Genomic DNA, 13,206 nt, shown 5'->3' on the forward strand with positions numbered 1-13,206 from the left:
AGGCTTTGAAATAAAAAGTCTGGTTTGAATCACGGCTCTGCCACCTACTGTGTGACCTTTGGCCAGCTAGCTTAAATTCTGAGTTTCAGTTTCCCCATCTGTAAAATGGGGCAATAAAAGCTTCCTCACAGTGTGGTTATAAAGATTAAGGGAGAACATGAGGGGAAAGTACTTAGCACAGTGTCTGGTACGTAGTAGGTGCTGCTGGAATGCTGACTCCCTGCAATCTTCTTTTCGGTCAACGTCGACTCATCAATCAGCATCTTTAGGTTATGGTTACTTAACCAGTTATTAGTCCAATTAATGATACTAGCATCCAGCCCATATTTCTTCATCTTGTCCATGATATCTTGTCAAGTGCTTCGCTTAAGTCCCACTTACCTAGAGTGATCTCCTCATGAAATGGGGGCAGAGACAAAGAAGCAATAAGATTCCACCTGCGTGTAAACTTCGGAAAAATAGCAAGCTACCGACGGAGTTGCTTGACCTCGAAAACAGTCAGCATTCAGACCACAAGCACATATTGGGCACTCCGTGCCTGTCAATGAGCTGGGGATGGGCAATGGTGTTACAGAGATTAAAAAACGCAGTGTCTGTGTTCAAGGAACTTACCAGGCTAGAAGTCTAGAGTCACGGGGGCCAGTCTGGGTAACAGAATTAGGCCAATTTATTTAATTCCATTTGTTCATGTATCCAGCCAACAGATATTTATGGTGCACTTGTTGGGTGCCAGCCCCGCCCCCACCACTCCACCCTACCCCAGCAGGCGCTAAAGGAGAGCTGGCATGATGGATAACGAAAAAGAAGACGCTGTCCTTCTATTCAGGGAGTTTAACATCTGGAAGAGCCGGGAGTTCTTTGTGCTAAAGGCCCTCTACAAAGTGCCTGAGATGCAAAAATAAGTCACTTTCTCTGTCCTCTCAGCAACCGAGTCGCATGTCGTTATCAAATTTTTATTTTCTGTAACTGTTTCCTTCCGTCTTGCTCCGTAGACAGCTTTTTGCTGCAGAGAGCGCTGCCGCGGGGCTGGTGTCTACCCCTCAGTAAGTGGTCAAAAGCTGGCTACTGGAAGGAAATGCAATGGAATCGCTCCGCGCTCGAGTATTCTCTTTGGAACTACGGGAATGACAGCTCCAGTGGGACACTTGGAGGTCATGATGAACGCAAAGAACGTGAGAACACTTGCAGTCCTCGGGGTGGAAATGCCTTCTAGAAATACTAAGTATCCGTTCTCTCGTTTAGACTTTGGCAAACCAGGGATTTTCGGAAGGGTCTGGCACTCAACGTTCCTAAAATTTGTTTCCTAGATGGAGCCAGAGGGAGAGAGGGAGTAAAGAACTGCTGCTTTTCGTCGGAATGCCCGGAGTGGAGAAGAAGGAGGAGGAGGGGTGAGGGCGGGCGGCCAGACGCCAGCCGGCAGGGGACCCAGAGAAGAGGGACATCCCGGGCGACCCCGAGGAGCGCGGCTCGGGCACCGCAGTGGCCGCGGCTAGTGGGAGACCTGAGGGGAAAGGGAGAGAGCAGGGGCGAGGAAAGCAGGGAGCGCGCGCGGATTGGTCCTCTCCTCGGGGCGTGCGCTCCTGTGCGCCAAATGATTGGTGGCAGGAAAGTAGCAGGTAAACCGGCCCCCGCCGCCTCGCCATTGGTCAGCGGCCTCTCTAGCCGCCACACAACTGGCCAGCGGGCTGCCGAGCCGCGCGCGGATTGGCTGGGGGCGGCCGCCGGGACCGGCTCCCTTCGGGCGTTCGGATTGGCTGGCGGGAAGAGGCAGGTATCCGGGCGCCGCGGCTCCTCCATTGGTGGGCGGGGAAGGGGGGTTGGGCACAGCGATTGGTGGGCGGGGGGCCGGGCCTGGGCCGGCGGGGAGCGGATTGGTCGGAAAGTAGGTTAGTGGTGCGACATTTAGGGAAGGCAGAAAGTAGGTCAGGGACGGAGGTGCCTGTTTACCCGCGCCGGACTCACCGCCGCCGCCGCCGCGGGATCCGAGTGCGGGCGCGGGCGCGGGCGCTCCCGGCGAGCCACGGTGAGTGTCAGGCCGGCGGCGGCCAGCGGCGCGATCCCGCGCACCCCGTCGGGGGCCGTTAGCACCCTCGCGGGCGCTGCGCCCCTGCCGCCGCCCCGGGGGCAACCCGGGCGCCGAAGAACCCTGCCCGACGTGCCCGCTGCCGGCCTTAAAGGGCCCGTGACCGCTCCCTGCCCCCACCCGGGCCGTGGGGAGGCTGCGCCCCTTAAAGGCGCCGCGCCCGTCCGCCCCCATCCTCCTCGCGGGGGCTGCCGCTGCGGGCTAGGGCAGGCAGAGGTGCTGCAGGAGCCCTTAAAGGGGCCGGGAAAGTGTTCGCTGGAGTACCCACAGCCCTTCCGCGGGCATCGCTACCTGGCGGGGGGAGGGGGCAGCTAGCTGCCTCTTAAAGGGATAGCTCTGCCCTTGGGGGCAGTGACGCGGCCGAGGAGGACTCCTAGATGTATCCCCGGGAGCTTCGGGGATCCCCGAGGGGACCATGCCTGGCGGCTGCCCCCCAAGGGCGTTGGGCGAACGGTGCCGCGTCTGCCCTTCCTCCCCGCTTCACTTCCCTTTCGGGAGCCCGCGAGGCTGGGTGGGGGCGGGGAGGGCGTCTCCGTCGGGCTTGGGGAGTCCAAGTCCGCCCGCCCCTTCGGCCCTGTAGTCAGGGCTGGCGCTGCACCCGGGAATCCCCGGCCGGCACGGGGCCGACCCCAGCCTGCGAACTTTCGTGGGGCCTGTGCCGTCCAGGTCCTGGGCGGCCCTCAAGGATGCCCCGTGGGTCTGCGGGCAGGTGCGCGTCGGCGTGGGGATGTCGCCCGGAGCCCGGGTGCGGGCCGGCCTTGGAGTCCCAGAGCTCCGCGGAGGGCGCAGCGAGCCTGGCTCCAGCTCCGGGTTTGACAGATGTCAGGGAAGAAAAGATTCCCGCTCGGCTATTGCCGGGCGTTGACATCCCAGAGAGCTTCCCGTTTGCTTGGAAGAAGACGAGGAAGGTAGAGGTGAACGTCGACCTTGTGGGGCGCATGTTAGCTTCCCCGAGGGGTCGCGAGAGCCGGCAGCGGGGTGAGCGCAGGTGCCCGCCGGCAGGAGCTGGGGAGGGAAGGGGTGTGCTGGACACCGGCGCCTGCTGTCAAGTTCTCGCCGGCCGGTGAGAGACCCGCTGCCGCCGCGCACCCCGCACCTCCTGACCCCTCTCCCCTCTCCGCCTCGGCCCCTTCCCGGTCACCTAGCGTTGTTCTGGCGCTTTGGCGCTTGCGGTCTCTTCCTTCTTCCGCCGCTACTCCTCAGCGAGGAATTATTAGCCAAGTTTTCTCACCCAGCTTCCAAAAATCAGATTCCGCATTTGTGAACAAGCTTTTCTTGACACTACCCGTATACCCGTATTTCCAGCATCGTCGTTTTATTAAACATCCATAAAAGCTGCCCCTTAGATGCATTCATTTCCCACGACACCTGCTTGCTTGTCATTTGTCCTTCTGACATCTGCTGTTGTTCACCCCTTTAATCTATTTTTAAATGACAACTATTATTTTAATTCTTCTGGTCTCATTGATATCCAGATCTGTCAATTTGGGTTGGTGGAGTTTTTAATTAATGTACCCGTTGAATCATGAGCTTAAAATAATCATTGCTGCTCCTGAGCAGTTTTGAATAATATCATGCTCTCTGTGCTTGCAAGACTTAAAAAAATTCGCTGGTGTTATATTTGATTTCCATATCAATGGAATTCCCAAATATTTTTGAAAATACAAAATTCAGTCTTTCAGTCCATGTTTTGTTACTCAGATCATTTTACTGATAAGTCTTTAATGCAGCTTATAGAACATATTTAGAAGGTTTGGAAATTTCCTGGACAGGATTTGAAATTGCCTGTATCATCTGAAGCTGGGTCTGTAGAAGCATTTTGGTTTTGATTGTAGATGCAGCCAGTGAATGAGAACAATAAGTTAAAACTGTAGTTAAATTTGTTCTTTATTCAACCCTCTGAAGAACGAACAGATCTGGTAGAAAAGCACTAACCTGGGAGTTAGGAGCTGGACATCCTGGTTCTAGTTTAGGCTTGGGCTCTCATGGCCGTTCCAGTTGGGGCAAGTTATTAAAGTTTTCTAGGTTGTGTTTGCCTCTGATGGAAAGTAAGACTGTTGAACTAAGTGATCTCAAAGGTTCCTCTCTTTTGAAGTTCTGTAAGTCTCTAAATATTTAATACATTTGAATTCAGGTTGGTATTTACCTCCTGGCACCTCCAGAATATCTGAGCTGAAGCCCTATTTTCATAAGAAAGTTAAGCAGATCAACAGATGGTGTTTTAAAGAATCCATTTCAAATGATTTATAAAATGATGACTACTTACGAGTTTGTCTGCTATTTGCAGAAGAGGTTTGCATGCCACAGGGCAGGAAAAGGAAGTGGCCGTGTTTTCAGATTTATCCCTTCACACCAACGATCTCTGTGGAATTTATATGCTAAAAGATGGACAAGCGCACCATAGAAAGATTTGGCTGTATTAACAAAACTGCATATGAAAAGGTAAAAACTAGATAGTTAATATCTCTCTTTGGTGTAAGGGTTATAATGTATCTGAGCTTTCTTTGTGATTTCATCATCAACTCTCACTGTGGTAGGAAAATCAATATTAAATAAACAGTTTCAGCCCCGTGATTACATGCAGTGATTTTAGGAAGCATCATGATAACTAAAGTAGGTACTTGCAGGGAAGTAAAATATCCTTTCTAGACCTTGAGGTTTCGTTGGGAGCTGGGGACACAGGCATGTTATCCTTCTCCACAGTCTTTTTTCATTGTCACCTTATCACAAGACTCAGATTTATCCCAAATACCCACCTTGTCTTTTCTTCTCCCTCTCATGAAATAAGACCTGCTCTGACTCAACCCCCTCAGCATCTCTTACTTCCTGCCCAAAATGTCCTGTCTCTATTCCCACGTCCCCTCCTCTCCTCCCAATTCAGAGAAAGCAAGTGGACCTCTCCTCCGTTCCTTTTCTTGGCCTCTCACCATGGGCAAGTGCCTGGGCTCTGGTGGCAGAAGAATCCATGGCTCAGGTTTGGACTGTGTGGCCTTGGATGTGTGCTTGACTCCTCTGACTTCAGGTTTCTCCTCTTGGTGTAATGGCAGTGCCTGCCTCGTGGAGTCTGTGTGAGGATTAAGGGAGATGGTGCATGTAAAAGGCCTGGCACACAGGAAGCCTTTCCTTTGTGCCAGCTGCCATTCCTTCTCACCTCTACCCGGGTCCTATTACTAGAATATTATTTATGCTGTTTGTCCTTAGTCTCCCCTGCCCCACCCTGAAAACCTTAGGCTTGACTTAGGAGAGGAAGGATGGAAGAGGCAGAGACAGACTTGTGGTGAGCCTGCTGTGTGCCAGGCAATTTACATGTGTCTTTACTTGGTACCCTGGGTTCGTATGCCTCTCTTTCCTCCCTCCTGCCAGCCTCCCCCACTCTCCCATCTCCTGCTCCATTCTTAGTACCTGCCCTCTGGCTTCTCTCTCTACCACCTTTCTTTATATTTCTTCTCAAAGTTTTCTCCAAAACTTTGTCTTGAGTTCCTGGGGCCCATCTGCCCATCCTTATTCCTGAGTGGTTGTTCTTGGCCCCTTTGCAGTATTTTTTTTTATTTTTTTAGACATGGTTGCAGTCTTGCCTGGTTGGAGTGCAGTGGTGCAATCATGGCTCACTGCAGCCTCCCAAGACTCAGTTGATCCTCCTGCCTCAGCCTCCAGAGTAGCTGAGCCTACAGGTACGTGCCATCACACCTGGCTCATTTTTGTATTTTTATTAGAGATGGAGTTTTGCCGTGTTGCCCAGGCTGGTCTCAAACTCCTGGGCTCAAGTGACCCACCTGCACTGGCCTCCCAAAGTGCTGGGATTACAGGCATGAGTCACTGTGCTCAGCCCCTTTGAAGTTTTACCTCACTTGTTTTTTGTCCTTTGAAATCCTTTCCTCTCTCAGCCTTTGGGTCATGCTGGTTTCTTGATTCTCTTCCTGCACCCTTGTAAGGATAAATGTCTGTCCTAGCTGCTGCTATTCACACTGTCCGTGGCCTGGGGTCCCCTCTCTAGCCCTGACCTGTCTCTCCTGTGTTCTGCTAGCAGGTCCGTTGTGGACATGAATGGCAGCCTGTAATCTGCATTTGTGGTCTCGGAGTTACAGGTTTGCAGACTGCTTGCAAGCACTGTCACATTGAGTCCTCATGACACACTGGAGCCTACATCCCTTCATTCCCTGGGCTGTCCTAAAAGGCAGTTTGGTTGGGTAGTTTAGCATACAGACTCTGGAGCCAGATTTCACATCCTAAGTATTCCCTACTGGCTTCATGACTTGTGGTCAAGTTTCTTTTGCTCTCTATGCCTTGGTGTCCTCATCTATAAAACTGGGATCATAGTAGCCCCTACATCAGAGAGTTGAGGTGTGGATTAAATGAGTTAAAGCACTGGAAAAAGTGTGCCAATCTATTCATGGCACATCGCAAACACTCAGTGAATGTTGCTGTCAGTCTTGCTGCTCTTCGTTGCCTTGCCGGGGTGCCTTGGCCTGGTTTGTAGTGGTCTCCACATTCAGCCTGCCTGTCTGCCAGACCTTGCCATGTGCCTGGACACTGTAGTCAAGCTGAGGGGCTGTCCATTCCCTGTACCAGCCCTTGGCCCAGTCCATCCCTCAATTTTCACGTGTCCAAATCCTCCTCTGCTTTTAGGACCCAGGGCCTTGGTCCTGCAGCACTATTTCTTCATTTTGTTTTCCTTCCTCCCCACACCTGGCAGCAATGTCCACATTGATTTTTCTCCAATTCTCTTAGGTTCTGCTGCATTCCATATTGTGTTGGGCTGTCTCTGAAAATATCTCACCTGCTCGCTCAGCCTGAGCATTCTGGGAGAAGTTTATCTTGCTTTTTCCAAAATGACAGGCACAGGGAGCCTTTAGGCCATGGTTGTCCAATGCACATTGATCTTGTGGAGGAGGAGATGGGATGGGGTGGGCACTCAGGGACAGAGCAGGTGGAGGGAACAGGATGCACACTGCATAGAGGTGGGGGTGCAACAGGGCCATAAGTGGACATGGCCGTAAGTACTTAGGTCTGCATGGAAGGAGGGTTTGAATTGGGGACTTAACCTCAGGGGGAGATAAGATTGGATAAGGTTTAGTCATCTTTGCTGCAGGGGAACATTGAGTACTGGCATGTAATGGAGAGTGGTTTTTACCTTAGTATGTGCTGTCCTTTTAAATAGTGTAAACGAATTCTTTATCTAGCCTGGTTAAAGAAGGGGATGGCTGGTCTGCCTAATTTAATATTTGGCTAATGCTCTACCCACTGGGTTTTGTGCATATACTGAGTGAAGCACTGGCTTGTATTTATTCCTTCAATCACTGTTTGAAATGTGTGACCTGGGCAAGTTAATTAGCTTCTCTGAGTGCAAAATAGGAATAATAATTATTACGATAATAGCAGCTAACATTTATTGAACACTTTCTATGTGCCAGCACATATGTGAGTCACCTTTGCTTATTAACTCATTTAAACCCCATAACAACTACATGAGGCAGGTACTATTATCCTTACTTCACAAATGAGGTGGTTTTATAAACTGCCCAAGGTCACTCAGCTGTTGTGGCTTGGGGCAGAATTTGTGCTGGTGAACTCCAGAGTCTGCCCTGTAACACCCTAGTAGATTCCTACTGGGAGGAAACACCCCGTTATATCCCTTACGTCACTCAGCCGCACCATGCCAGGAGCCTAGTAGGCCGACAGCAATTGGGAACCAGTCTTATTGTTGGCAAACATGGCATGAGCCTCTTTTAGAGCGGAGCTGCCTGAAACCCTCCGCATAAGGGATGCGGACCTGGATGCTACCTGAGCAGCAGCTCCAGGGGCTTGTGAACATTCTCCTCACATCCTGTTATGCATGGCTGTCTCTCTGGCCTCCTCCTGCTTTCTCTGCAGCATTGCTCTGACCCAGGCCCCCTGTGGCTCAGCCAGCTCCTCCCCAGGCAGCTCCTTGTGTGAGATGAACCTTTTAACATAACTCACTAACCCCACCTCCCACCCCCATCTGCAGAGCTCCTCACTGGGGAGGGGACCTTTTCAAAGGTCCCTCACCTTCGTCCTTTTCTCCCTGAAGACCAACGTCCACAACCTTGGTGTATCCACAGTGTTGGGGTGTGTGTGTGTGTGTGTATATATATATATGTATATATATATATATATATATATTTTTTTTTTTTAATGCCAGTTGTTCCCCAAATACATTTAGATAGTAAGGGACACATTGTTTTATGTCAAGAACCTGTTACATAAAAATGTGTTATATAATGTTCAAATATATACTGCACAGTGAAATTAGATACCACTTTTTTTTTTTTTTTCAAAGAATAAAAAGATAATAAACACAGGCCGTCCTGAATATAATTAACCTCAGATTTGGGAGGCATGGAAGGACGTGCCCTGCCCTCAGAGCTCTCGTCCTGAGCTCTGCCTTTCTTGAGTGCACCGGGAGCAGGATGGATGGGAAGTTGGCCTGAATCTGCCGTGGTGTGGTACTGTGAGATGCTCTGGAAATTGTCTTTTTTTTTGGCGGGGGGTGGGGGATGCCTTCGCATCTTGCTCACCTGTATCTTTCTCGTACCTAAGCAGAGGGAAGAAGCTCTTTTTGCCCCCTCGTACTTAGACCACCCAGGTCATCTTTTGACCAGTTTTCTGCTCTGCTCAACTCCTTTCAATCTTCCCAGATGACAGGCCAGCTTTGCCTGCTAAGAACAGCCCTGGTGCCAGTGGCGTGCATTTGGCACCCCTGTGTCCGGTCTTCCAGGCTCTCCAGGGTCTGGTCCTGTTCCTCCTCCCCAGCCCTGCTTCCCCGCTCAACCTCCATTCCCAGCCACAGCCCTGTGCCCGAGGTTCAGTCCTCCTTGCCTCTCCGCTGTCCTCCCTAGGCCACCTCACTTCACACTCTCCCTCTGCCTAGCGGGGTCTTTGCTTAAATTGTTCCCTTGAGGCCTCTCTTCCTTGCCCGTGCCTGCCTTGGATCTCACTTCTCTGTGAGGTACCTCTGATGACATTTGTTCCCTTTGTGTGTGCTCTCCTTTTTGCTCTTGATTGCCAACCATTCATTCGTTCAGAAGCAGGGGTATGTCATAATGAGCAAATTACCATATCATACTGAATCAGGATGGCCAGTTGTCTCATTTTTTAATTGTTTCATGGTTAATTATCTACGCTGACTTCCCACTCTCCAGTTTCACTCAGTTACTCCGTCAGTGACGTTTATTGGATGCCTAGCACTGTTGTGGGCACTGAGGATACAGCAGTGAACAAAACAAGGGGCCAGCAGGAGGGGACAGATGATGAATAGTGAAACACGTTCATGCCTTGTTGTGAGAAGTGCTAGGAGTGCTAGGATAGCAAGCAAATAGAGTAAAGCAGTAGCGATGAGGTATGGTGGGAGGGAGGGTACCTTATCTAGATCACAGGGGAGACCTCTCTGAGGAGGTGACATTTGAGCTTAGCTTCAGAAAGATCTGGGGGAAAGTATCCCAGGAAGAGAGAACAGCACGTGTAAAGGCCCTGGGGTTGAAAGGTGCTTGATATTTTTGAGGAAAGTAAAGGCTAGTGTGTGACTCGATTATGAGCTGCTTGTGTACAGATGTTTTCTGCCTCTTTTATACTCCCTTTAACCCTGAGCCCAGTGTTAGGAAGGCCTTGTAAATACTTACATACAGAATTATGGCATTTGTCGTTGGTTATATATTATAAAATAGTAATTTTATAAAATAGTAATTTATCATACCCTGCTTAGAAGGCTTTTAATAAAACATTATATTGCATATAAACAAATTAAGGGTTTGAAGGGTTTTCTTATAAATGCACGCCTAGCATGTTTCACCAAATATTACTGTTTTAATTGTGTTTAGTGCAGAACTTTAGACCTCATAATTCTGCTTCATGTGCACAACCATCTTAAAAACAGGTTTTGTTCCAAAAGTTTATTTGTAAGGCACTAGATGGAAACTTGGGATAAATTTTTCTATAGGAAACAATGAACTAAATAGTGATGTAGTTTCTAGGCGAGCCCTCAAAAGCTATTTAGTCGTGACTGTAGCTGAAAACATACTGGTTGGTATCAGCAGTCGTCAAGCCTTCTGCTGGTAGACCCTCCTCTCAGTAGCATTGTACCTCATTTGCTGTTAGCAATCATAAGACCCATTTACCTCAGTCATTTCTCCTACTGTATTTTCAGTCTGTTAAACTTTTATAGAAGGGAGTTTTTACCTTTATACCTTTAAGATTTGGTTTCATGTGTTATAAATGAGACAGTAGTGCAGAGAGTGGGGAAAACTCCGGACTGGGAGCTGGGAGAGGCCTGGGCTCCAGACTGGGCCCAGCCACTGACTGGCTGAGTAACTTTGAGTAAGTTATCCCCTTTGAACTTTGATTTCTCAGGTTCTTCTTGACTGTAAAATCCTATTGTTTTCTCACCATAGCAGGGAAACATAGATATACTTCATTGTTCAAACCTGCCCTCAAATGGCTGCCTCTGATTTCTTCTTGAAGAAGTATATGACACTCAGCAATGAGGAACTCAAGCAGTTCCCCATGTGTAGAGCTCTGCAGTGACATTCTCAGTAGGAACCTTGATTTCGATCTGCTATCTTTCTTGATGAGTTGAAAGAAATTTTGTCCCAGAACTTTTGGTCCAGATAAGATTTCTGTGTTCTTGGCCAACTTATCTTCCATATAATTATGTAAATTGTTTTTTCTTTTTAACTCTTAGGGATAAAAATGGTGACTCTGGCTTGCCTGCTTATAAAATATAGTTATAAGTGCCCTTAGGGAATGGAATGAGTTTGCAGGAGAGAGCAGAGCTGAAAGAGTGTGGGATCAAAAACAACTTTAAATGTTAAATGCAAAGCTATTTTCAGTACCCTGCTGGAAGAAAAAATTTTTTTCAAGGTTTTAGAGGATAGAAGAGGTTTTTGCTCCAAAGAAGAAAGGAACCTAAGGTTTTGCAGTGGTGAAAAGTACCTGATCCTTTAACCAACTACCACCCTCCCTTCCCACCTCTGAGTTTTGTTTTCGACATCATGAGCCACATTTGCCATTTGAGAGGTTTGATATTTAAGTGACGTTAGTGGCAGAGCTCAACTGGCAGTGTTCAAATGACTTAGGTGCAGAGTGCTGTGCTGCAAACTTCCCCAGTGCATTCTAGGGTAAGGGATGCCTCATAGAGAGTGACAGAGCACTTTTAGCTCTGCCTCTATTTGGTCAGTTGTGAATGGTGTGTTCCTTTTTTTCCTTACTTGAAGGCATAGCAAGGAGTTGGTACAAGAAGTTATTGCTTCGTGGACTTCACTTTGGAGCTAGAGGGTAGCATTAGACCTAGCCTGCCTTCTTGGATGCTGGAATACCAGTGGCAATGTCATCTCTTGTTCTCTGCTATACCCCTAGCAATGAAAACAGTGTCTGTACAGAAAAGTCTCTCAATAAATACTTGTTTATTCCTTCAAAAAGTGAATTCAGCTTTGGATAAATTTTTAATTTCCTCCACTGTCTAACAGTATAGGCTTATGAGGTTGGTCTTGCAAGGTACTTTGGAGTTTAGGTTGCCATTTCTTTTTGACATCTGTGTTTTTCTTATTCTTCAGGTTGGTCAGATATCAGTGTCTTTTACTGATGATGGTTGTCCCTGCCCTGCTGATGTTCATCTTCTGTTATCTTTAATTGGCTCCAAACTGCAGCAAATCTATAGCTGAGGCACATTAACTAAAAGAAAACTTGTTGCATATTTATTTAGGCATAGTACTACACATGTATTTATTCAGTCAACACATATCTGTGAGTCTATATGCCAAGAATGTTACTAGACCCAAAGGAAGAGTAGAAATTGTTGTGACCAAGGAGCCTGCAGTTTGATTGCCTTGTGGAACATCTTTATGAGCATTGTAGAAGGGAGGAGGCTTCATAGAACTGGTCAGGTTTTCACCTTTAAGGATGGTAGGATTTCGATTCACAGGCAAGGTGAGGACAGGTATTTCCTGGAAGTGGCTGAGTGGAAACAGCATAATTAAAAGCACAGAAGTAGGAATGGACCAGTTTGCATTCATGGACACAGACTTGCCTAAAATGGAAGGTTCTTAAATAATGGTGGGAATTTAAGTATGGAAGATCACTGAAGGCCCAAACCTGAAGCCATTTTAGACATCTAGTGACTTGCCTAAAGTGACAGCTGATAAGTGGTAGATCCAGGCTTAAAATAAGGCCATGGGAGCTCTGGACCACTGGCACTGGACTTGGCTGTTTCCCAGCAATCTCTAGATGCAGGATTTGGGTTTGATTGGGGATTTTCTTTTTTCTTTCTTTCTTTCTTTTCTTTTCTTTTTTTTTTTTTTTGTGATGGACACTGAGATTGGGGGTTTTAGAGTCATGAGCTGGAAATAGGCAAGGCTCTATTTAGCCCACTCTTTCATTTTGCAGTTGGGGAAACTCAGTGAGGTTAAGTGGCAAGTCGGAGTTTACCTAGTGAGTCAGAGACTGCTAGGCAAGGGATAACCACTGGAGTTGTTTTATTATGATTATGATTTTAGTGACATGAAATATTTCTCCCTAAAGCATCAATCCAGTGTTAGTGTTCCAGTTGGATTGGAGCAATGAAGGACTAAACGCAGCAGAGACCTGACAGGAGGCTGCTAGATGAATCCAGGAAGGAGAGAGAGAAGCCAGAACTGAGAATTAATTGTCAATTATGTTAATCAGCATGGTGTTATCAGTCACCCTTTAGATTTCTAGAGTGCGGTGAACATCTGCCTGTGTGAGTGGCTTTCAAGTGTGTGAATCTGCACTGTACTGTGACCAAGATACCTTAATGAATTCTCCAGACAGAAAGTGCCATTATGGAAGTCGAATGTTTTAAAACAAATGCCCACATTTTCTGGAAAGAGCACCAGATTAGGAGTCAGATGACCTGCATTTTAGGCTGCTTCTGCTGCTTAGTCACCATATAGCCAAAGCAAATCACTTAATGTCTCAAACTGAGCCTGACTCCTTATCTGTGGAACAGGTATAACAATTCCTGTTGAGCCCTTTTCAGTGTATGTGTGATGCTTGTGTGAGCTAAGGAAAGAATAGGCATTTTGAAGCTGTAAAGTTGCTTCCTGGCTGCTGGGAGCAGCAGTGCAGTTTTAATAGTGAAGATGTACTGGCCC

General features: G+C 48.0%; 1 protein-coding gene across 8 annotated transcripts in view; it reads left to right on the forward strand.

The window, feature by feature from the left end:
* The first annotated feature begins 1,885 nt into the window (after positions 1-1,885).
* Positions 1,886-13,206, forward strand: part of BMAL1 (basic helix-loop-helix ARNT like 1) — a 109,440-nt gene continuing 98,119 nt past the window's right edge. Inside the window, exon 1 of one of the 8 annotated variants that reach the window (XM_034932178.3) lies at positions 1,886-2,023. Coding sequence is in view for 4 of the 8 variants with exons in the window: in XM_055094136.2 (XP_054950111.1) it covers positions 2,461-2,991 (531 nt within the window). In the remaining 4 variants the exon portion in view is untranslated. Of the gene's footprint in view, positions 2,024-2,242; positions 2,992-13,206 lie in introns of those variants that run through there. The other 7 variants (XM_034932170.3, XM_034932184.4, XM_034932188.4 and 4 more) reach the window with 7 other exon arrangements.

This window comes from Pan paniscus, chromosome 9 (genome assembly GCF_029289425.2).
Source record: "Pan paniscus chromosome 9, NHGRI_mPanPan1-v2.0_pri, whole genome shotgun sequence".
NCBI classification, from domain to species: Eukaryota; Metazoa; Chordata; class Mammalia; order Primates; family Hominidae; genus Pan; species Pan paniscus.